The sequence below is a fragment of the Etheostoma spectabile genome, chromosome 1, assembly GCF_008692095.1.
Source record: "Etheostoma spectabile isolate EspeVRDwgs_2016 chromosome 1, UIUC_Espe_1.0, whole genome shotgun sequence".
NCBI classification, from domain to species: Eukaryota; Metazoa; Chordata; class Actinopteri; order Perciformes; family Percidae; genus Etheostoma; species Etheostoma spectabile.
The window spans coordinates 6,599,153-6,624,973 of NC_045733.1; the positions used below are offsets into that span (position 1 = coordinate 6,599,153).

Sequence of the window (25,821 nt, forward strand, 5' to 3'; positions counted from 1 at the left end):
CAAACAATGAGACGGGAAAAAGAACAAGAAAAACATTATATCAACATTTAACAACAGTTGCTCTGTAATCTGGTATTACTTCCACAAGCAAAGGAGGGGCCTGTGTCAGGCCAAGGTGAACATGGATACTGTTGTGGCAGGAGGAAGCCAAGTGCTTTCAAGAGGTTAGCCCAAGACGTGGAGGTCCTCAGACTCATCTTAATCCAGGAGGCTTGTACTTAATCGCTTTTGATGTGCATGTGAACATGAACTGCTTCAACATTCCAGCCCTGAGCATACGAAGTTCAGAAGACCAGGGCAAGGCTGAGTGGGTAGGGGGGTGAGGGGGGTGAGGGGGTGAGGGCAGTGGGGTTGTGGGGGTGGCTTCAGCTTGCACTAATTGGCTGCCAGGCTTCTCTATACTGCCTGGGGCAAAAGGAATACCCTACCCTCAACCCAACACCCCCGGTGTCTTCCGACGGTCCTCTTCCAAACTCCCTTTCTTTTCTCCAGGCCCTTCTGTGTCCCCACTCATATATTATGTGTCTGTGTGCGTGCTTCTGTGCGTGCATGTACTGTACGTGTTACACTGTGTAAGCTGGCACATTATTAAGGGGAATTCCAGTGAAAGAGAGAAGTTGAACAGAGAAGGGTCTGTCCCCTGGATCTGCAGTGGGTGGTATCCTAGTAATGTTCTTTGTGTGTGATTTCTGCCCACAGTGGCCCTGTGTATTTCTCCGGTCGTGTCAGTGTTATATTACTGTCTGATGGCACATAGGACTCCCATATGGGCCATGGGAACTCCCATGTGCCTTGAGTTCACTAAACTTATTGTGAAAGTTTGAGAAGACTTCGAACTGTTGTCAAGCCAAGCTTTGGGAGACAAAGTTAGAAAGATTTGGCTGAGGTGGGCTAGGGCTTTCCAGCCAGGCAGTCATCCAAAGTGACAGAGTGCAAAGATAAAACAGGGAAAGACAAGGGTAAGCAATGTAGTATTAACAATTGTGAAGTCATGACATGGGCATCTGTGAGTGTAGTTCACTCACATACGTATGCGCAAAGACTTTGGTATAGCGAGGAGAAAAGGCTTGTACGCTATAACATCTAGCCAAAGCATTGTAGAGTCGTGCAGGCTGAGCGTATTCCTCTTCCTGTTTTGTCCGTGTGTGTGTCTGTGCGCTGTGGAGTGGTTCAGGTGCGGTTAATGTTGGCACCAGATCTTCAGGCCTGCGGCAATAAACAACAGAACAGGCAGGAGGCCAGATGCAACTCCACAAACTTTTAACCTCTCCCTCAGCTAATCCCTCGCCACACTAGTAACTCTTTCTTTTTTTTAACTCATTCTTTCACCTCTCACTCTCTCTCTGTTCTTTATTTCTCCGCCCACTGCCTTCTCTTCTCTTTCTTTGTCTCTCTCTCCTTTAGTCCCACTCTCCTTTTAAGTGAAGTCAGTGTGCTGACCTCTAAATAAAGGCTGGAACACTACAGCTGTTACCAACTTCAAACAGCCAATGGCTCAGAGTTGAGCCTGTGCGAGTGTTAGGGGCAGAAATAATGTGCCTATTAAAACTAACTTAGAGCCCTCTTTACTCTCAAGGCTCCCTGGGTCTAAGTTGACCACACCAAACCAGGCTTGATACTTCTCATCCGAGACAATCACAGTGCAGCCAGCCCTAACCCAGCCCAGTGTGAGATAAAGAATAAGCTAAGACAAAGACACTGTTCATTTAGAGTCCACAGTATCCATATGATTTCCACTCTTTGATATGATCTTTTTGTGGTGGAGGGCAGTAACAAAGGGTCACCTACGCTTTCTCACAAAAGGTGTCAGTTATATAATTTGACTGGACGTCACCTAATGTAGCTTCATGCAAAATTGTCATGGCCCCCAAATCGTACAATAGTGGTTAGTTCTCTGTCCAGCGCAGTGCTTTTACATTTTCTTTTTCCTGGCACACACAACAAGTGAATGCAAAAGGAATAAAGAACAGTATGTTCACCAGGGCATAATGAAGTTTTTACACAAATGAATGTGTGCTTGTCATAGTTGTTATTAGTTGGATCTAAATCAGTGGAAAAAAGTTAACCTCTGTATTCATGGAACATGTTAGGCTGACAAAACCCAGGTCTGGTTCACAATGAATCATCCACCTCAAGCTCATATTAATAGAACTTGTAAAAATGGAAGCTGTCTTTTATCCAAACACTTCTAGAATGTCTTTATGATAGAAAGACTGAGCCAGAACCAAAATGGAAAGCGTCAGGATTAGTCACCACACTCCCATGTCTGTTGTCTCTAGTTATAAAGGGTTTCATGATTTATTATCTGTACAGATGGTGATACCTTACCTATCCCCCTAACCTCAGTAACTTTTAAATTTAGATTTTTTATAAATGTGGATGTGTTATTTCCTACTCGTCCTCTGAATACCACAGATGGCACTAACACACACTCTGCAAGAAGTAAGTTACAGCCTACTGCCCCTCAGGACTGACTTTATTTCTCAGCAAATAACGTTATCTCACGTTCCATTCACTGTTCAGGTTGCTACTTCAAGCTGCGGCCGACAGTAACGTTAGCTAGCTACAAATCGCGGATAAAACTGTAAAAGTTCTTATATCGTTTTTGGGACAATGGCGTGGCTGGATAGCTAGCTAGCTTGTCTTGTTGTTCAACATGCTGTCAAATTATTTTTACTGATTGCCAACTGTAATCAATTTTATTGACTTTGGATCTGGCGAGCATAGCGTTAGCTTTCTGGCTTGTAGCTACATCTCCGTTGCTAAGGGAGGCGGGTTAATGTCCTTCGAGGTGTCTATTGTCATTGTCAGGTATTAATGCACGACGGTGAGGCGTGAACCGTCCGACGTGAAGTCCATTAATACCTGACTTAGTTACTACACATCTTAAATGCTGATACATGTATACAAAGCCACTTTCCACAGGCCTTCTTTTTTACTGTGTGTGTGTGTGGTTGTGCACGTGTACCTGTGTGTCAGTGTTTGTCCCTTGAGAAAAATAATTACAAGTTGTACGGGCTGTCATTATGAGCCTGGCTGTCCGGCCTTCCCCTGACTGCATGGCTGCAATAGGTTAATTACATGTCTGTATGTTGATGATGTCACAATGTTGGCAACTGTTCTCAGGCATGTTGTTCGGACGCAGATCTATTTGAGCTGAGATGAAGTGGGTCTTGACGGTCCCTAAGTTGTACTTGCTTGCGCTTTAGGTTTTTCTTTTTTTGTTTCATCCTTATTTCAAAAGTTTCAAAGAGAGGCCATTATTTCAGGACTGTCCTAGTCATTGTCCCCAGAGAATCATCTCTGCTTATAGCCCAACATCCTCCTGGTGTTTAGTGTATGACTCAGATTTAATTTATTAGTACTGTGCATGTGCTTGTTTTACCTGCCTGTTGAAAAATAGATAAGGAGCTTTACAACTCTAACAAGAATGGACTTGTGCCATAACATACTGTATATAGAAAAAAAAGTGTTTGATTTGTGTGACTCCTATTCTCAAAATATTTTACTTGACCCTTTATTGAATTGTTACAGGTAATACGGAACACTAGTTAAAGGTAGAAGAAAGTTTTAAAAAGATGTAATTTGCTCCTGTTTGGAAAACAGAGTATTATTATTAAAGCAGAAGTACACATAGCATGCATTCCAGGCTGAAGTGGGTGAATGAGCAAGTGTAGGAATGGACATAAAATTCCTCCTGGAACACCTGAGAGGCTAGGCGGATGGTGACTGCAAGCTAAGAGAATGCTGAGTGCAAATCTCTGTCGACAAGCTGTGCCTCCTGCTCTGCTCCACCTGGGGAATGTGTTACCTAATGGGCCACAAAACTGCCTGGAGACCACAGCTCTCTTATCGCTGATATTAGATGACCCTGCAAAAAAAACAGGAATCCATCATGAAGAATAAGACTCTTGCAGAAATGTAGGATTGAAGGTTTTTCTCTTTTTCTGTGGACAGAAGGAAAGAATGGTAGGTAATGTTATCTTGTTCACAGTTACAAGAATCCTGCTCGCAGAGGCTTTGGGTTTCGAGTTTCTCATATGTATATAAAGTTTCACTGCACAATGGATCTTTTGTTTAGAGCAAACCGAACACTCCCCCTCCTTCTTTTTCTCCCTTCTCTTGTAAAAAAAAAAAAAAAAGAAAATGCATTCATGTGCTTGTGGGGCTGTGAGGACTCAGGTTTCTGCTATCTTTGTGTGCCATGTCGTCACTCGCCCCCGCTAGCTGAAATGTGCATCTTGCACAGGCAGGCGCACTGCCAGGGCTGCTTCCAGCCATGGATTAGAGAGAATCCAGGAAACAACGGACTCCTGACAAAACAGCGGCATGACAGGTAACTGAAGTTGCACTGGGGAGAGAGGAGGCAGACGATAATTACAGAGCTTTTTGTTTTCTGGACACTCTTAGCTGGCTACTTAAGTGCCTGATCTGAAATCTGTGCCTTGTAATTACAGTAGTGGGCCCCATTAGGGCAGAGGTCTTGGTTAGGATTATTCTGCTTCCCTTCTTCTCTTTCTATGTGTGTGTGTGTGTGTGTGTGTTTGTGTGAGACACCCCCCCCACACCTCCTCCTGCGTCACGTAGAAACCACAGCAGTCAGGGTGGAGGAAAGAGCAGGAATTAGCCTTCTTCATGTCTGACTGTCCTGTGTGCACAGTCACATTCACACTTGCTGCCTGATCCCAGAGCCACTGAGATGACAGTACCACGACCTGTACTAAGTGTGTGTCCGCCTTCCCTTTGCCCTGCTCCCCCCCCCCCCTTTTCTAGCTCCATAATACCTTTGCTACTCATGCTGACGCTGAGAGATTTGTGTAGATTATGACAGGGTTGTCACAGTGATGATTGCGCGGTGTGGCGTGTGTCATGTCGAGTTGACAGGGACTTTTGGCATGGTATCTGTGGAGATGGGTTGTGGCTCTAGGTGAAGCTGGCCTAAACACCGCCAGAACTGTGTCACCAGGTTGATGGAAGGATGCCAAGAGATTTGCTGGTGGAGTTCAGAGGATAAGCCTGGGCAGTGACTGTGTTACTGTGCCACTATAAAGAAAAGAACAGAACCAGAGTGAAAGAAAAAAGTAACAGAGACAAATTAAGAGAGAGATGGCTCAACGTAGAAGGGGTCATCAAACGCGTCCAGCCTCTAGGCACAGAAACACAGATCTAGAAGTCAACATCAGATAGATCCTGCCTCTTTAAGCTTCTAGCCCTTCTAATAGATTCTTAAGCACTGGTTTTAGTGCATGTTAAACCAGGATTACCCAATCAATTGCGGTCAGTACAAACAAGGATTACTTACAACAGTACATTTTTCTTGTTGAGAGGCTAAAAGCAGGGTAAATGGAAGAAGCAGCGCTGCTGTTGATGAGAAGAGCAGTCACGATGGGGTCACGATGAGCCCGGACATGGGCACCACAGAGAGAAGATGAATCCTCATTTTGAGTTGATACATTCATTCAGGAGAAGCCTCCTGGAATTCTTGCAAATGGTTTTGCTAGGTTTGGTAGAAGCTATGTTTTTATTTTTTCAGTTCCTGAATATGGCCTTTTGCCTAAAAAAAAAAAATGGCACAAGACAAAATCTGCTGTCTCGCCTGAAATATCTTTAGTTGATTTTATTTCTAATGTATACTGTATACAGTACATTGTATGTGTATGTCATTCTAAAGTTGCCCAGCCTTGTAGGCTGTGTGAAGAATGAGTTTTTACTGGGTGTGGAGGACTGTGAGAGTTGATCAACCCTCAAACTCACATACTCACCCTTTCTCTGAACTCAGCTTTTGTTTACATTTTAATCACAATCAACACCTGTAACCTCCTTCACAATACCCAGCAAGTAAGGACTTATATACTTGCCAAACTAGATCTCTGAGCTCATGTGTGTCTGTGTTTACACATTTGCTCTCTCCCACGTGAACCACCACACACCCCTTAGATACCAAAAATACATAAGACTGTGTTTTATAATACCAGGTTGCACATGATTGGTTGACAAGCTGCATGTCATCTGTAAACCAGAGCGATTGTCTTGGAGTTCTGCGACAGAAGTAAGTATGCGTTATTAGATAGGCTATGCAATAGCTTTGAACTGGGCTTATGTGTCATCTTAACCTCTGCACATGTGTCAGTCTGTCTTAAGAGAGCAGACAAGGATGTGAAAAATTCTGCAGTATCTTACACATTCAGAACTCTCTGACTTCTCCCTCATTCTTCTTGCCACACACGCGCACACACACAAATACACAACCATTCCCGCTCTCATTCAGTTTTCCCCATGTTGTCAGTCAGTGCTGAGTGACTGGTGACTAACAGCCCTCTCCTGTGTAAAAGGTCAGCAGGGTCCTTGGAAAGAAAGAGTCAGCTGTCTTTTTGGAAAGCAACTGTTCCCAGAGCATTCAGGTTGTCAGTCAGTCAGTCAGTCAGTCAGTCAGTCATTTCTAATCACAATGCGCTGTTAATGGTGGAGAAGGATGGCAAGACAGTGGGGTCCTAGATGGTGTTTGTGACAGGAGAAACTCGAGGGTTGTAGGGACTGAGGCTTCACAGAGTGAAATCATTTTATGACCACAGTCAGACAGGGAAGGCAAGGTCTTGCTGTTCATTAACAGCAGCTTTTGGCATTACTGCTATTTACACTTAGATTGATTATTATGGGTCCACTGATTGGCTGTGTGAAAGAAAATGGTATGAAATATAACCTTTTTATGTGACAATGAAGAATTGTTAGCTAACTGCAGTGCTAGTTTTTTGTGACATGAAAATAACTCACCAAATTAGCAAATTGAAACACAATTCAAAAGTAAAACAACCTCCCTCCACTTCAAAAAAAGTGACTGACTGTGCCCAATTTGAAATGAAACTGACTTAATTAAGAAGCAGTGAGAGTCCACAGATAGCATTCCATAATTAGCTTAAGCTGGCTGTTGTAACCAGATCCACTGCATTAATGACAACACAGCCCCTGTGAAAAGCATCATTGTTCTCAAGATAATTGTCCTTTTAGTTAACACGGCCCGGGAAGGGCTCTCCTTGTTAGAGGAGCCGGCTGGAACCAAGGACAGCCGGAGGCAGGAAGGGGACTGGGACTGATACTGGCCCTGTGCCCGTTGTGACAAGCCCACTTGTGCCCTCTGCTGAAATCCCCTTAGTATGCAGTGGAATTAGCTGTCCCCAGGGTGTGGCACCAGGGGGTTGGCCATTAATTATATACCCTGAATTTTAACAAATGAGCAGCAATCAATAAAATAAAGCAGATGTATGCAAATCGCATGCTGATTATACTACCTAATGACATGTCATGTTGTTGGCAGGAGAGAGCTGACAGGGAAAAGAAGGAAGAAGATGGAGATACAAAATGAGCCGGTCTTGTCTCATGTTGGAAGCATGGATTTGTACAGACATAAACATTATAAATTATTTTACCACTCTTTTATACCATTAGATTTGAGCATTGTTTTGGGCTATACACCTGTACTGTTTCATTAGCTGGTTAGATTCTATTTCCGGTCTTATCATTGTTGTTTTATGGTTCTCTGCGAGGCAGGGTACTGGGACTGTCAGCCAGGAAATGGTGTGAGACTTAAGGGTTGGGTTGGCTGCAATTTGAGCAAGATAGGGTAAACTCTGGTGCAGTCTGAGCTGTTGGGGTGTTAGTGGCACTGCTGCTGGTAGACTGATAAGGGAAAGGGGACAGGTTAGTTCACCTGCTTGGAACTCTGCCCCAGCACTGAGATCTCCATTGTATCCAGCCAACTGGAGCTGTTGGGAACTCTATACCTGCCTTTAAGCAGAGAGGGAGGGCAGCCAAGAATTAACTGCTGCCTCATCCTGGCAGCCTCCAAGGATGCTGTCTGCCTCCATTCGTGGCGGGCGTGAGAGGAAAGAACAAAAAGGGACAGGGGGAAAACAGTGCTGTCACAAAAACTGTAAAGAAATAAGGAAGAAAGAGGAATAAGCAGTATTAACAATAATGTATCCTGCGTGTTCTATACACTGTATGTGGAGATCTTGTCTGTACAATAGAAGTATAATAGAAATAATGGACGTCTGGACTTCCTCAAAGGGAATACAGCTCATATTGGTGAGTGTCAATTTCATGGCCCACATATGTCTCTTTGTCTAGACTGTACACTGATAAAGGATATTTTATCCACTTTAAAAAGTCTGAACACATTTGCCTGCAACAAAAATATTAGATATTAGTCTGTGTAAATGGAGGTGTCATCTACAGAGGAAAACATCCACATCTGTTACAAAATGGATAGTAACTGATACCAGAGTTGACTATATTAGTCGACATTACAGTAATAAACACCCATCTCTTCCCATTGCTGCCTAGTAAATAACCTGTACATAATGCCGGCCATGGGTTACTGCTAAAGCGCCTGGCTATACCCATGGTTTGATTATGGTCCCCCGTGGTCTTCCAGTCAGGACAGTGAAATGTAAGACCTTAGCATTTCAGGAGGCCAGGACAGTCCAATGAGAGGCCAGGGAACAGGTGGTGACCCTCTGCAGCCTGGGAGTATATTATTGACCAGGGTCCAGCGGCCAGATTGATTACTTTATTGTATTGCCATGAACCTCAGTGGCCAGAGACATCTGGTTGACCCTGGCTGGACAGAGCATCGCAGTGACCCTCACCTTAGCTAAAGAGTTATGTGGCTTTGACCTGCTCCCTAATGGGGGTTTTTGACCTGCTCAGCCACTGGCCTGAGTACAGAGCTAAAGCGGGCCCATGCTTCTCCCTCGCTGGTGTCAGCCTATGTAATTTAGAGGCTGGGGGTAGGCCGGGGTCTTGCAGGGGCCACCTTGTTTTGGACTGACTGTGTCCTGACTTAAGACCTTCCTGTGACCCACCGGTGTTCATTGTGTCAGCAAGATAGGCAGAGCCAGAAAAAATGTTAATTAATCTTCACCAAATTACACCGAAATGGTGGAAAATCAATACATCTCAATCAGATGTCCTCACTTCCAGCTAATGGTTCAGATAGATGGGTAACGGTGAAGGGGGTTGATATGTAGTTTGCAAAGCTAAAAAGGTTTTTTATTCATTACTAATAATTTCCAAAACAATGTAAGGAAAACCACATTCTAATTTTTATTGTCTGCATGTAGGACTTTCACATAACAAGTGGAACCTCATAGTGGCGTGTGTGGTGCAGCAGTTTTCTGGGCTGGATGCCACGTTGACTAACCTTGTGCCCTGTATAAACAGGGTGAGACAACAGGCAACACAAGGGAAACATCCTTTACTCTGGTAGAGGCTGTTTCCACTACCATCACTTCCTACTTCCACTTAGCTGACAGACAGAATATCTGTCAGGCAGGTTTTTCCTGTGCTCTAGATACTTTTTTCAGTGGTCAGCTGCGGCTTCTCATCAGAAAAAACAACCATGCACCAAGCAAGCTGGGCAAAGGCTTGATTCTGTTTGAAGTGGATCCTATAGTCCTGTTTAAAGCAGGATGTGAAGGCCAGAGTACGTCCTCACAATTGAGCTCAGTGTCTAGGAAACCCTGTTGTTGCATTACTTACGTTACTTTTTGCAAAGGGAACATTGAACAGTGAACACTGGCAACAGTAAACCGTTTCTCATTTTATTCCCATCCCCAGTCAACACTTGGTGCTGTCTTGTAACATTCTTCCCTAACAAATAATGCAGCTTTATGCGCTGCCTTGTAATAGAATAAGTGATTGTTTGGTAGCGTGAGTTTCTAAGATGGTTCATGTTAGAGAGGCCTACTGGCAGATAAGTGTGTGACTCATGAGGAAGGTAAGGGGACTGGCAGCCGGAGACAAGATCTAGGTACTTTGTTTTATGGGTCCTCCCTACCTGCCCAAAGAGGGGAATGCATGACCGCACCTATGCAACTGCAGGCGCTGCGGCTAATTACAGGCAATCATATGGTGATGGGCAGGACAAACAGATGTTCCTGCAAATACCCCCCTCTGAACACGTCAACACACTCTATCCACTTTGTTTTGTTGTACAAAAACATTTCTTAAAAAAGCAATTAAACAAGCACGCTGTCAACATTAAGCAGCTTTCATTATACCCTGTACAGCATTTCTGATGCTTCTGCAAAAAGCGCATCACACTCCATCACGCACCCTCTTATTCTGTCCCAATTAACACTCAGCCCCCATTACATTGATTGGGAGAGGTGTTGTATTGGCTAGGTGGGCCATGAGCACATTGATCACATTGACCCATCATGTGAACCATGAGAAAATGTTGAGCTGCAGATTTCTTACTCACAGCAATGGATTGAAAAAATTGCCAGTGGACAGGAAGCTGTTGTGTGTGTACTCATAGCTGGGTGTTTATTCTCATTGGGCGTGGCTGTGCTCTGTTGTGTGGTTTTAAGGACCTAATAGGCACACGCCACTCCTAAACTATATCCTTTGGGGCCCTCGCAATAGAAGTGTTGTTTTCCCCCTGCATCTAATCCTGCCTAGCCCCTTGCACACACATAGATACACAAACACACACATGCTCCCTTATAGCCAGTCAAAGGGCAAACCACTGCCCCACCTCCTGAAGGTGCACCTGGCATCTGCGAGTCCACTCCAATTACATCTCCCCAATTACAGGTTATGAACCAATTAGTCACCCTCTCGTCTTACACTGCCCCTATCACTCTCCCTCCTCACAGCTCAAATATGGGGGCATCTGTTAGAGATGGGGCAGAGGGTCCTATCATTGACAACATGGTTGCTGGTCTGGGGCATTTGCTGGTCAGTGGATCTCAAAGAAGCATGTATATTGTTATGTTTTGAATGAGATAATAGCTGACATGTAAATACCTCATCAGAACAGCTGTCAGGAGGCAGTTGTGTTAGCAAACTCCAACATGCTCATACATTGTAAGAAATGCATACAGGGGATTATTTAAGCTGTCAACTTGTAATTTGTAGTGCCTCTCAACTTGAACTTTCAGGGTGAGCCAGTTGGCCCTGCTCAAATTCTCACTTCTTTGCTAACACATTTTTTCAGAGCTTATGGGAAAGGAGGTGAGCACAAATGTGGATAAACATGTTTTCTCATGCTTACATGATTGATTTTTCTATTGTTATCTTATGTTTTTTATGCTTTGTTTCTATATTTTGGTATGTGGTGGTTTTGTTTGTGTGTATGTGTGTTTTCCAGTGTATATGGCTGTCCTCCCAGCCTTATGGCTTCATTCCCAGTTCTAGTTGGCATGTGTAAAGACTCTCAGCTATGCCCACACTGGTATAGCAGCCTGAGTGGAAACTCATTGCTCCATAGTGAGAATTCATTCACAATATGGCACTGTATCTGGCTGCTATTGAGTCTCACAAGCATTCATATTACCTTACACATGGGTGCGTGTGTGTTCACACACAGATCTTGGTGAGGAGCTCACAGCTCGGTGCTGTGAGTAAATTGTTCCCTCACCAAAGGGGGGGGGGGGGGGCTGTCTAAGAGCTAAGAGCCCAGGGTTAAGATTCAAAGTGCTTTGTCTGTGATCTCCCAGCTTTCTGTTTCCTTTAGTATCCTGGTAGCACTCTTCCCGGAGTTAGATCTTGTTTATCTTGTTTGCTGGCGTGGTCTTTCAATGTCAAAACAATGACATCATTAATTAAATGTGTATTAAATGTGCAGCTCTGAAGGACCACTAGGCAGTGCTGAATCTACTGCAACTCAGTGAGGTTTATATCCCTACGGAAAAAAAACTGTCATGGTTGTTGTTTTTTTGTCAGTGCATTATATGTGAATATTATACAAATGTGTTTTGCCGTTATTATATGTGGCCGTATGTTTTCTGCTTCTTTCTCAATATTCATCCTGTGGTTATTCCTGTCACCTGTCTCGCAAGTCCTAAATAATGTAATGCAAGGAGGCATCCAATAAATGTCAGTTGTAGGGTCTCATCCTTTTTCCCCACATTTAGAATCAGGTTTTCTGTTACTTTACTTACCTTTGCCAAAGATAACCTCAAATCCATGAATGGATTTTTGTATTCTATACAGTACACATAGCAGTTTTTATACCCTTGACACATGCTCCCTCTGACAGATTAAATCAATGAATGTTATGTGTCATACGAGTAATGCTGTGGTCCTCCTCACATGCTTGCTTTTTCCCTGCCAGAGGCATGTGTCATTGGCTTGCGCCCCTGACCCTGAAGCTTATTACCTAGAAATGTAAATTACTCTATGCTCAAGTTCATCATGGACTTCTTGCACTGTCCCCCATCTCCTTTTCTTTCTTTCTCTTCTATGTACTTTTCTCTCTTATACTCGGCACCCTTCCTCCACCTCAGCTCTCCACTGTGACTGCCTTAACTTAGAAGAGTAAGACACCCTGTGAAAGCCCACAACCAAATCCCAAACAGATATCCTCACCCTTTTGCTCAATTTGTCCCTTTTCAAAGAGCTTTTCCTATTGAGTGCTTGTCCTGATTTTGTGTTGTATGTATCTGTTTTGAGGACTCATCCCATACATATAATGCACAGAGTGAGAATATATTTGATATTCAAGTATAAAGCTTAGGGGTAGACTGGTGGAGTGGCAGAAAACTGGAGCTTTGGCTATAATATGTTTACACATGCATGCATCTAAGTCAATGCAAACCTGCACATGCATTAAGATGTGTGTCTGTCCTCTGAGGAATGTGTGTAATCTTCAGACCCCTAGCTCACGTGACAAACACACACACACACACCACACACACACACACACACACACACACACACACACCGTATACAGTATGCTCACACAAAAACTGCACTAAGTTACTTATCTCCTTGCTCATAATATGATCCTACACCACTTAAAAACTATAATAATACCCACAAGCCCCAGCAGCTCACAGATAAGAAAGCCCAAAGATAAATGGCAGAAAACAACACCCATTTAAATCCTTACTGTTTTTAGGCTGTTGATCCCATTAATCCATGTAACAGGGGTGCTCCAGTGTTGCCCTAACCCTACTGGGTTGTGCTTCACTGTGCTCAGCAGGCTGCCCAGCTGGGGCCCAGATGTGGCAGCTATGTCCTGTGGAGCTGGGAGGCAGAAGATAAGAGGCTGATGGTAGGCCCGCTCCTTGGTTCCGGGTCTGTTTCGCAGCGGTTCAACTAGATGTTGCGGGCGGCGCAAACTGAACTTTGACAGCCTATGCCATGCTTAATGCCTTACTTCCCAAATACAGCTCAGTAGGGCTGATTTATATCTACCAGGTGCTACAGTGTGCAAGCAGCTCTGGGATGAGAGGAGGCATGTGGCCATTTCATTAAGGCAGATGAACAAGGGCTGCAGTGTGTGTGTTGTGTGTGTGTGTGTGTGTGTGGTGTGTGTGTGTGTGTGTGTGTGTGTGTGTGGTGTGGTGTGGGTTTGGGTGTGTGTGTGGGTGGGGTGTGTGTGTGTGGAGAAGAGACGCAGAAGCCTGGTCTTTCTCAAATATAGCTCCACAGCACTGTAGCCGTCACAACACTCAGACCAGGCCAGGAGAGGAAAAGGATTTCTTAAAATATCACGCAAGTTTTTGCTGCTCCCTACCTTTCATTGGTCTGTTTCCAATGTGTGTTTCCCCCTACTCATAGAGATAGGATTATTGAATGTGTTTCCAGCACATGGGCATCTGCTTTCACAGAGTGCTGGGACACCACTGTGCCAAGTTTTAGTGCAAGCACTGAGCTGCCAACAGCTTTAATGGTCATGTATTTGTTGATTTTCATTCAGCTGATGCTTTGACTCTTTCCTGTTTCTCTCCTTCTGTGGGCCATGCTTGCCACCCAAGCCTGATCTCTCTCTGTGACACACACACACACACACACACACACACACACACACCTAGCTATACAACTCAGGGCTAGACGTCTAATCGGAACTGCTTCTTCATTGTTTGCAATTGCATTTTAGAATGGTGTAATTCTGTTTGCGTTTTGTAGTTTGATGGCAGCAGCTTTCCCTCATGTTAGACAGGTCTCCCTTGAAGTCTGTGGCTCAGAACAGAACTCAGATTTAGTGCATATGAACATTTATGATTACTTCTGTGTGTGGAAATGTTGTCTTTTAGTCACATTTTATCTCTTTATTTCCTGACAATCTGAAGCACCTTTCCACACACAAAGGTCTCTGAACATCGTGGTCGGCTCTGTTAGTGCTCAACGTAGCTAGAGAAATGCTGTTTGATGTTCCTCGCACAATTCAGAGTCAAGTGCTGAGATGTCTTTCAGCATTGCCCTCCAGGCCACCTTGTTATACACTTAACAAGTTGTTTTCTTTTTTTTGTTTTTCTTCCCTTTTCCTCTGTTGACAGTTCCTCATCACTGCTCTACTCAGAAGGAATGCACATCACCTTCCACGGTTTGCCTTGGAGTCTGTCCTTGTAAACTGTAGGGCAAGCTCTGCTTTCCTTTTAAGATGATGATTGCATCAAGATCTGATTTATAAGTGCTCTGTTTATGAACTGCTAAAGAAAAGATTCTGCATCCGATTGGCATGTAAACTAGTGCTCAGTGGGCTTGTCTTCCTGAAGACACATTATTGTTCCTTCTTATGTTTCAATGAAGCTGATCCATAAGTATCCAGTAGAATCTTAAATACAATTTTGGCGAGTCTATTCTTTCTTTGTTGGTAATGAGAGTAATCTGAATGTGATTTATGTAATTCCACCTGTCAGATTCCCTCCTGCTCATTCCTACTGAATAATCATGGTTTGCCACACAGCTCACTGTTGAAGTGGCACATGCTGGGACTAAGTATGAGCACTAACTGGAGAGGAAGGCCACTGTGGCACAAGAATTGCCATGTATAAAAAGTCAGTGATGTTCATTTAGGAAGGGATCCATTTAACATTAATATCTGGCTTGTTTTTGCAATCTTAAAATATAAAACAGTCTTTATACAGACTTTATATTTTTGATATTTTATACTGTTATATTTTATACTGTTATATTCTTATATTTTTTTGTGTCAACACTGCAAAGGGATTGCTTTAATCTCGTTGCACAAGTACCGTGTACTTGTGTATAATGACAATAAAGGCATTCTATTCTATTCTATTCTATTGTTTTTAGAGTTTTTTTGCTTTGATTTTACTGTGTCTTTTGACATCCAGTATCCCAACATTTCTTGTTAGCTGCGTCTTTTAAAACACAGGGCACATTATTCTTTTAGCTTTATTAACTCTCATAATTCAGCGGGGCAGAGGGGGCAATAGAAAACACGTCTCCCCTGAGGTTTATTGTTTAAAACGGGTGCAGTTATTTCCCAGGATAAGGGCTTCAGCTAAGCAGAGAGGAATTTGGGCCAGGCCTCATAAAAAAAATATTTGTGTACCAGAAAGATTTTCGCTTTTCCTCTCTAAATCTTTGTCATTAATGACTTTAGCAAATGTGAAGTGGGAAGTGAATGGTTTGGCTGTGCAGGGTCTTCAAAGGACCCCTCTAATTATTTATCCAGGATATCCTACTCTAGAATTAGAGGCCAGGTCACGATTGGCTTTCATGCCTTTTTTCTGCAAAGAAATAATTTCCACAGAATGGTTTCACTGGGACACCATCTAATCCCTGTGTGTGTGTGTGTGTGTGTGTGTGTGTGCGTGCGTGCGTGCGTGCGTGTGTGTGTGTGAGAGTGAGGGGGGACGGGTGGGCAGGACTATATGGATACAGGACTGTACCACCCCTCAGTGCATACAAGAGATAGTAAGTTTCCTTTTTCCACACATAACACAGCATGACTTTCCACATCTCTGCTCACACCCACATTACTCAGGTTTCCTGGTCATTTGGCCTTCACATGGTTTGCTTCTAAAAGGGATCTTATCACCCTCCTCAGGTTTAGACACTTAACTGAACACTGGGCCTAACCCTCGGCTTCTGGCACTGCCTCACTGCTGAGCCTCTGTGTGACTTAACTCATCTCATCGTACCACTGCATGCATCTCTAAGGGTGTCCCAGCTTAACCACTTAACCACATTATAGATTAGCTGTTTTCTGTTTGCTTTATAGTCCAGCCCAGTGGACAGTCCTTTTCTAAGAAAATACACCATTAATTCATAAGATGTTTTCTAAAACTCCCTTAAGCATTTTGCTAAAGGAGTGTGTCTCTTTAAGAATGCTCTGCAGTGGATATTTGTCTAATTCCAGGTGCTTGTGAACCCTGTGTTTTACCAGGTGCAGGACTGGGTCATTACTAAGGTATTTGTTTTCCAGATTACACAGAAAGGCCCAGGTTTATAGACATGTTATGCATGTCCCATATCTGTCTGTTAGGGCATGATCCCTGCATGGAGCCTGGATCCTGCTCCACTGTATTCTCCTGTTTGCTGTCATGCCTGCTGGAGATCCCGTAGACCACATCCCAGAGCTACCATGTTGTTCTGTGGGGCCAGATCCTCCTTCTCCCGTCTCTCTGTCAACAGGGGCTTGGGATGCTGATCAGTGTCAGCTATCCTTAATGGAAGTAGAAGTAGTGGTAATGACATCTCCCTATTTGCCTCAATCCCTGCAGTTCCTCGAGGTTTGGAGTGTAGGGTAAACGAGGAGAGAGAGAGAGAGAGAGAAAAAGAGAGAGAGTGAGAGTATGTGTGTGGTTGAGGGGGTGAAATTTAGCCACATCCCATTGGTCGCTGGACAGCTGATGGTCTCTCCAAAACATTTACATAAAGCACCACAATTGTGATGATAAACCGTTTTATCATTGGGCTCACAATCAATAATGCGGCTTCTTAAGGTTTAATATTTCAATGGTATTGATCATTTTAACAACTGTGTTTGCGGTTTACTTGCCTTAACTGCAACGCTGCGGGAAGGAAGGGGTGTGTGTGTGTGTGTGTGTGTGTGTGTGTGTGTGTGTGTGTGTGTGTGTGTGTGTGTGTGTGTGTGTGTGTGTGTGTGTGTGTGTGTGTGTGTGTGTGTGTGTGTGTGTGTGTGTGTGTGTGTGTGTGGCTTGGCACCATGTGATCTTGCTTTTTAGTCTTCTGTACATAGTGTTCTGTCCTTTACCTTAATAACAACATTCCCAAATAAGTTGTGGTCATCGGTTCCCTTAACCCCCCTCTGCCATCCTCATCCTGTTACTAGAGAACAAATGTAAAGGAGGGATTGTAAACAGAAGCTCAGAAAGCACTGTAGTTAGCAGATTTCACTTCCATCCTCTCTTGAGAAAACGTCTACTTCCCGCAGATATAAATAGGGATAGATTTGATAATTAGTAGAAATGAAGGTCCTGGGGCTCAAAGACTTTGATCAGCAGCACATTCCCTCCTTGTCCCTGACCTTTCACTGGACATGTGTCTCTAGTTCTCTCACTTTCTCTCCAGCTCTATATCTCAATCTCACTTTCTCTATCTCTCTATCTTCCCTCTCTATTTCCTGCTAATCTGCAAACGGAAACGCAGTTATACATACCAAGTTGTGCATACTGTATATCTACATATATCTTAATGGGTTTTTGAAATATTTTAAATTTAAAAATCTTTCTAAAATCTAAAGGATCTTAATCAGTGTGTTGACTTCTGGTTGATTCGTGCCACACAGACCAGTCTACAAAGTATCAAGTGTTCTCTCATCCTTTCTGCATTCCACACTATGGGAACGTTAGCACTGCATGCTAAACGATGCGAGGATCCATGTCAGACTGTTGCAAATCATTCAATATCCATGTGTGTTGGTCTAAAATTGTGCAGATATGGAGGATGTGTATCTAAATAATCTGATAAGAATTTTAAAAAATATGATTTGAAGTAATCTCTCTCTCTCTCTCTCCTCTCTCTCTCTCTCTCTCTCTCTCTCTCTCTCTCTCTCTCTCTCTCCCCCTTCTCTCCCTCCCTCTCTATCTGTCTTGCAATTTCACAGACACTCCATTGTGTACAAGTGCATATCGTGGGTGCTTGAGTGAAATTATATGAGCCTTCTCGCATTTGTACTCCTCGTATACCACAGAACCCCCCCCCCCCATGCTGGTTGCTAATTGGTGGGAGACTGGGAGCTTCCTGCTGTGTGTTCGCTGCTTCCCTTTGCTTTGCCACCCCACCAGGTCTTTCACCAACACTCTGCAGAACCCAGTAATTAACCAACAGCTAATTAACTACTTCTAATTACACCAGCACGCTGTTTCCATCACACCCTCCAACGGAAGAAACACTCTAGTGCCATGTGTAAATCCCATCTAGAGATTTTTAAAAGCTAGCTGAGCTCCAATCAGATCATTTATTCAGACTGTCCTGTGCAGTACTGAGAACCATACAGTTCTGCACTGTGATTTCATTGCTTCTCTGTCTTAAATCACTTTTCTTCCGTTCTGCAATATGGAATGGATTAACAGAATTTGATGGTGTTGTGTAAAGTGTAAAAATCATTTTCAAGGTTTCTATTTCAAGTCTATTAACAAAGGAGGCAATTGATACAACAAACAAATCAATTTAGCCTTTTCTGGCCCGTATTACTAGTGCAAAAATGGTTACTAGAATTGAGAGCTGTGAAAGTAAAACTATAAGCACATTGCCTTATGGGTATTTGAGTTGCTCATATTGTAATCAGCAAGGATGATTTGAGCTGTAAGTGATATAATTGTTCCAACACTATAGTGTAGTGCATAAAGTATGCATACAAGACAACATGAAATCTGTGAGCTGAAGTCTCTGTAGCACCTAATGCTTCTAGGTTTCCACTGGCTGGAACATAACACAGGCTGCATGCCTCCGTTTTGCTATTGCTGAGAAATACTCCCGACATGCCAGGGACCATCCTCCACGACTCGCACACACTCAATGTAAACACACAGTACTGTTCTGCCTCGGCTCAGACTCAACACAGCCACGGCTATTTCTGTTCCACAGACTGATAGCTCCTACTGAAGATCATTGATTTTACGGGAAGTCCTGTTTACAGGCTGAGTGCCATCGACCTGAGGTGACTTTTTGCCTCCTGCAGTTGGAGCAATACTGGAGCAGCCTTATGTCTGCAGTAGCAGAATAGCAGACAGAATATTTACAGCACACAATAAACAACAATGCTGCACATGGTTAATTGTCTGATTTACAGTGTTGGGGATGAAAGAGAACAAGAACTCCACGTACCTAATATAATTACAATGGTGTATTGTCTATGGCAGTGGCAGACTAACTTTTTTGGCTTACAACTCCAGGACAAAGTGACCCTGTGATAGCACTGAGAGATAATATGCATTTTTCCTTTTCAGACGAATAGTTGTCTCTGTATTGTTTATTATTTCATAAAATAGTGTATTTATAATTTAATACATTTCTTTTTCTTCTGTACAGTAAATTATCTTGTGACAGCAGTCTGCCAGTTTAGTGCCAAACTTGCACACTCAGATGTAGCATAGTTATTCCTAAATTGAGTATCAGGTTATTGTCTTCAATATAGGCTACAGTTAGTTTTAGCAGGTAATAGGGTAGATAAGATAGAGAGCAGAATAGATAAAGGCTAAAAGAGACACTTGCAGTGCAGTGTTAGAAACGTAACTTCCCTCAAGAGCACAGTATTAAAAACAGAATTTACTAAGCCATGTCATGTCTTAAAATGGACTTATGCTTAAAAGTGCAATGCATGCATGCCTTTATTGGTGATTAATTGGAACAAACCTAAGAGATAAACCCAGGCCTTACTTGCCTGAGGACTACAATGGTTCCCCCATCAATGAGCATGTCCCTAGTGCAACATCAAAGGCCTTCCCCTGCTTTATCAATAAGAACCCTTCCTTCCCACATCTTCCTGTAACTTGCTTAGTGTTCACGCCATTGATTTTCCAATAAGCACCCCTTACCCTGCGGTGGCTGGCCAGGCTCTGTGAGACTAGGCACAGAGAGGCAACATCACTGAGGGACAATTGAAAATCAGATCTGGTGTATTGTTAGAGGTCCTCTAGGCGTATTAAGAAACAGTGTTGTTCCCTCACTGCTCTATGCAAATATGAGTTAGGGTCAGGGCTGCATCATGCCCACTGCCCAAGAATATTCACAGTGAGGGCTAAGTAACAGCTAATTCCCTCAGAAAACCCTGGAGAGCAGGGTCCTCTGGAGGCAAGGCCAGGCCTTCAGGCAGATGATCAGGCATGCTTATAATCAGATGGTTCCTTAGCCTTTAATTCCTCCCTCAGTTGGCCGGTAAATCCCACCTAATGAAAGGACCCATAAATTATAACTTATCTAATTTTCCATCCCTACCAAGTGACATCCAGACCCACTCTCTGACAGTGTTCATTAGAACTGATGCCTTTTCACAAAGTTCAACCTTATCTGCTTTGTTAGGGTGTTGGGAGGAGGTGGAGTATGACTTTTTATTGTTTTGTCAGAGAATAGAGAGCAGGGGGACCCTGGCATAAAGCCTTTGAAGGCAGGTGGCAGCAGGAGTGTGAGTTCTACAGTCAGGATCTGTGCGTCGGCATGCTCTCCCTCAGATCAGCTCAGGAATCCAGCCTTTTCTTCCCTCTGATTATCTTGTATTGTCAGCTAAGGCTTGTTTTGGCTGCACACAGCCTGCATATGTCAACTCAGTGGGTCCACATTCAAAATTACGATACAACACAAGGGCAGAGGCCGTGACAGGATCACTTGTTTTGTGCAATCAGCACTAGTGCCAGTATGCAAAAGAAAATTACAACTTTTGGACGTATTACAGTATATAACGTTGCATAGTACCACTCAGCAGTAGTCACCTTTAGTGGGCTGCTCCATCATTTTGATTTGTGGTTATTAACACAGTCAGCACACAGAGACACCGGCCGCCTCCACTTCCCCTCTTCTTCGACCGCGTCTCTTTGTCTGTCTCCCCGACTTGTTTAGTGCCTCCCAGAGATTAAAGCTTTTCCTGCTTTAAACAGGTGTCACTGAGCCAGGCAGACCTCCGAAAGACAAACAGCGTTATATCAGTTGGCCCATCTGCGACTTGCCGACTCCAGACAATCCCATTGCTCATCAGTAACCACTGCAGGTTATTGAATTACACCATCTTGATTTTAAAGGGCAATCCTGTTTTCTGTAAGCAGTGGACACACCAAGCTGGCTCAGAGCTCCAGCACTGATCAAGAGTCATTGTGTTATCCCGTCTACTGCTAATTGCTACAGGTATCTTATAACAGTGATAGGAATGGATGAGTACATACACTCACTACAGTACGCTGCCCCTCTGTTCAGACCCTAGACCATATAAAGATGAGAGTAGAGAACTTCTGAGGTCATTGTGAACCAACAATCTTAACTAGTAGTTACATGTGGGCCCAGGGTTTCTCAGGCCTGGTCGAGACAGGCAGTGGAATCTGGAGGAGGGGCTGATGGAATAGATTACAGGAACAAAGTGTGAAACACTCCATGCTCAGACAAGACACATGGCGACTTTTCCTACGAGGAAGTCGTTTTAGACCAGTCACCTTGTCTGCTTTTTTTCCATTGGATTTTGTGCAGTTTATCCACGTGCTTTTAGTTGAAGAATCACTGTCTGTTTGACATGTGGTATATTTTGTTGCTTGCATTTCTCTCACTGCCCTCAGTCAATTTTTGTGAAATGGATGTTGAGCTCATAGACTCTTATTAATGGAGCAGATAATAAATACAGACCAGTAGGGCTAGTATCCCCTCACTCAATATGGCAGCCATCTCTAAATCATGTCTGGTTGTATAAAGCAATCTTGTTAATAAGCCAGCCAGTCTAATATCTTTCATTGTATATGCAAAGCAAGACAGGGGTCATCAGGGTTAGCTTCTGTGGTGTGTAAACAAAACAATCAGCTGGATCATACTGGCAGGAAATGTCTGTCCCCGAGTATTTATGACAATAACATGTACGTCGTCTTTGCAGTTATATTGTAAATTTAAACAACGTCATTGATTTATCATTATAGTGCTTCTTTTTGAATTGTTACTTTGTCCACAATATGCTATTCTGGCCAGCTGTTGCTGATTCTGAAGTTTAAATATAAAAGCACATCTTCAAAAAGGAAGTCCATCATTTTTGTAGCTTGGTTGCACATAGACTAGAGAGGTTTCAGGTATGTTGTGTGGAGGAAAGCTTCATCAGACATTCATGAAGAGGCAGACAGACATTATCAATCCCTCTCTCCCTCAGTGGTTAATATGTAAGGGTGTGGGGGTAGACTCCATTTTGATCACAGCTGAAATTTGCATCCCTAAGTAAATAAGTAAATAAATCAAGTGCAAGCAGTGAATGTGCTAATCAACGGGGACATTGCTTGGTGCCGGGAAACTTTGCTCATGTAATATTCAGTACTGGTGGGTTAAAGGGCAGCCCAGAGTTATTGGTTTCAGCCCGATTGCCCCCTTTAATCAATGCTGGCTGCATCCCTTTAATAAAATTATTAGCTCAGCAGTATCTTGTGCTATCATTTTATCTCTTCTGTGCTCTAAATTGCAGCCTGTGTTAGGCCTCTCAGATGCTCGGGGCATGGCCAGCTCCCGAAAGCTCAGCTGCCATTTATTATTTTAGAGGCGGAGGATGGCTGGAGTGTTTGAAACCAGGCTGAGCGTAGAGGTTATTGGATACAAGATCTAAACACAGCTGTAGTAAAGTCCCAACCCAGCTTATGTATTTTTGACTCATAGAAGAAAAAAACTGCCTTTTATTGCTCTTGTTAAAGTTCATACACATCTATATCAATACTGCACATGTGTTATATTGTTCTTATATGTACACAACTTGAAGATGGAGCGATAATGGTGATACTGTTAGAATTTCTTTTTTTAGATGCAGTTTTCTCTTTTCTTCCAGTTATGTAAATGTACAATGTGCTGATGGGTGGCTTCTCAGTGTCTAATTATCTCACAAGGAATCTATTTGATCCATTAAGTTAGCCTGTTTCTCCTTTTTTCTGACTGCAAGTTAATTAAAAACGGATGTAGAACTTGCAGAATATAAGATTAGGGGTGTTGTTTGGAAGGTGAAGATAAAAGATTGTACCTTCCTGATATGGCAGGAAGATGAATCATAGATGGCTTATTAGTGCTTGTCTCAGGTATTGTGTTTAAGTACCTAATCTAGTGTAATGAGCATCGTGTCATTTTTTCCAATTATATCTCAGACTTTTGTCTCACATCCAATGCTCTATACATTTGATTTTCTTCTATTAAGGCTCCTAAGGTCTCTTTCATATTTTCTATATCTGATCTTTTCTCAATCGACGTAATTATGTTTTGGAAAATATAAACATTTAAGTTTCCATTATTTGCATAGTAAATGATGAGTTGTGTGTGCTTGTGTATATGTGTCTATATCAACATCCTAAATACAACAATAACCGCGTATCTCATCCAATTTGTGTCTCTGCAGGCCTGGATGCGATGAACGCCTCATGTAGGCATCAGCATGGACAGCTGTGAGTCTCCTGTGGTTTCTGGGACAGACGATGGGCTCGGCTCCTCCCAGCAGCAGCAACCACCACAGCCCTGGAACGATCACTCTAGCTCACAGGTCCCTTGCACTAACCAGGCCCCTTCCCTGGACCCCCTATCTCTCTCTGCTCCCTACCCTTCTCAACCCCAAAACCCCTGTGCACCTCATGAAGGGGTGAGAGAACTACAGTCCCAGCAGCAGCAGCCAAATCAGACATCACCCCAGGCCCACCGTGGTATCTCTGCCACTGGCCAGCTGCATCCCACAAGAGAGGGTCTTGAGGAAGAAGAGCAAGAGGGAGTAAGCTGTGGAGAAGAGGAAGAATCTGAGGATTTAGATGAAATGGAGATTGACAGCTGTTTCCCAAGTCTTCAACCCTTTCCTGGGGTGCCGATGGCTACAGGTGGAGGAGGCCTGCCCAGTCTTTTGCGACATCAGCCCTCACGACCGCAGGGAGCACCTGAGAGTGGAAGTGAGGAAGGAGAGGAGGAAGAGGAAGAGGAGAGTAGTGATGTGGAGAACCTGGCTGGAGAGATAGTCTACCAGCCAGATGGCTCAGCCTACATCGTAGAGAGCCTCAGTCAGTTGATCCAAAGTGGTGGGGGCATGGTACCCAACCTGCTAACCACAAACTCTCTCACCAGTGGAGTAAAACCAGGGGAACCTGCCGGGACTTCATCCTCGGTCTACCCTCACATCATCAACACGTTCCACATAGCCTCGTCCTTCGGGAAGTGGTTTGGCAATTCAGACCAAGGTTTCCCCAATACCTCAACCATGGCAGGCCTCAGCCCTGTCCTGCACAGTTTCCGTGTCTTCGATGTGCGGCACAAAAGCAACAAGGATTACCTGAACAGCGATGGGTCTGCCAAGAAGTCCTGTGTATCCAAAGATGTTCCCAACAACGTGGATTTCTCCAAATTTGATGGGCTAGCTCTATATGGCAAGGGTAAGCCCATTTTCATGTGTTTTCTCTGCAAGCTGTCCTTTGGTTATGCTCGTTCCTTTGCTACTCATGCTGTCCATGATCACCGCATGACACTGTGTGAGGACGAGCGGCAGCTGCTAGCAGACAAACAGGCATCTGCCATCATCCAGGGCATTGGGAAGGACAAAGAGCCCCTCATCAGTTTCCTGGAACCAAAAAATAAGAGCACTCCTCTGCCACCTACCCTGCTCCCCATTAACTCCAGCCAGAGCTTCTATGGTACATTTAGTGGTGTCCATTTGGAGCCTGGAAGCAGCAGCAGGGACAGCGAGAGCCTTCTCAATAAAGACTCTGACTCTGGCCCCCACCAACAGCAGCAGCAACACACACCGCTAAGCTCAGTCCTTTCTCTTGGAGGGCTGAGCATTCCCAATGCATCCTCTCTTACCTCATCCCCAGGCTCTGCCAAAGACTCCAGTGCCCTGCCCAATCAAGGAGGGAGAACAGAGGAGCCTGCAGGGAAAGAGTTGGCATGCAAGGGTGAGGATGGGGACAATGAGGGACATGAAAACCTATCGAGCCAGATGGGGGCCTCGGAAGAAGAAGAGGAACTGTTATTAGGGGAAGACGAAGACGAGGTGGAGTCAGAAAGCACTGCAAAGGCCTGTGGTGGTAACAGTAGCAGCGGCGGGGGTGAAGTGGGGGAACCAGCTGTCTCAAACCAAAGCATTTCCAAATCTCCTTTATTAATGCCTAGTAGCGCTCTCCAGCCTTCTGCCTGCACCTCTGCAGCCAATTCCACACTCAACAGCAAAGACCCTGCTTCCACTTCCCCCTCTGTCAAGAAAGTGTGTTTAGCTGCAGACGGTGGGGAGAGGACCTCAGAGCTCCCTCTGAGCTTTAACTGCCAGGGACCCACTGTTCCCACGGCAATTGCGGCAGCTGCCGTCAGAAGGAGCGATGATGACACTGCTGGCACTTCCTCGTCACCTCTGTCCTCCAATGCTGCTGCTGATGAAAGTGCCAATCGAGATAGTGCCACAGCTCCAGAACCAAATGATTGCTCGGCAGAGGGAGAGGAGGAAAATGGAGCCCTTCTGCACCATCACCACATGCACCACCATCATCATCACCTCCACCCTTCATCTCAAGGCCACTCCCACCTCTTCCCAGGGGGCTCCTGTGACATAACAGGGATGGGTGAGTGTTCACAGAACCATGGGCCTGGTGGCAGCGGAGGAAGTGGGGTAGAATGCCCTAAATGTGACACCGTTTTGGGTTCTTCACGTTCCTTGGGTGGTCACATGACCATGATGCATTCACGCAACTCATGCAAGACACTCAAGTGTCCAAAATGCAACTGGCATTACAAGTACCAGCAGACGTTGGAGGCCCACATGAAAGAGAAACACCCAGACTCTGGAGGCTCATGTTCGTACTGCACCAGTGGTCAGAGCCACCCTCGTCTGGCTCGTGGAGAAAGCTATACCTGTGGATACAAGCCCTTCCGTTGTGAGGTATGTAGCAAAGAAATGTAGCAATGCTTGATTTT

At 44.2% G+C, this 25,821-nt stretch overlaps 1 protein-coding gene across 4 annotated transcripts in view; it reads left to right on the plus strand.

Annotated features, from left to right (window-relative positions):
• The window catches only part of zfhx3b (zinc finger homeobox 3b), a 136,877-nt gene that overhangs the window by 22,658 nt on the left and 88,398 nt on the right, over positions 1–25,821 (plus strand). For 2 of the 4 annotated variants that reach the window (XM_032519371.1, XM_032519125.1), the window contains exon 2: positions 23,279–25,786. In XM_032519371.1, the coding sequence (XP_032375262.1) occupies positions 23,315–25,786 (2,472 nt within the window). In that variant the 5' untranslated portion in view covers positions 23,279–23,314. Of the gene's footprint in view, positions 1–23,278; positions 25,787–25,821 lie in introns of those variants that run through there. The other 2 variants (XM_032519213.1, XM_032519296.1) reach the window with 1 other exon arrangement.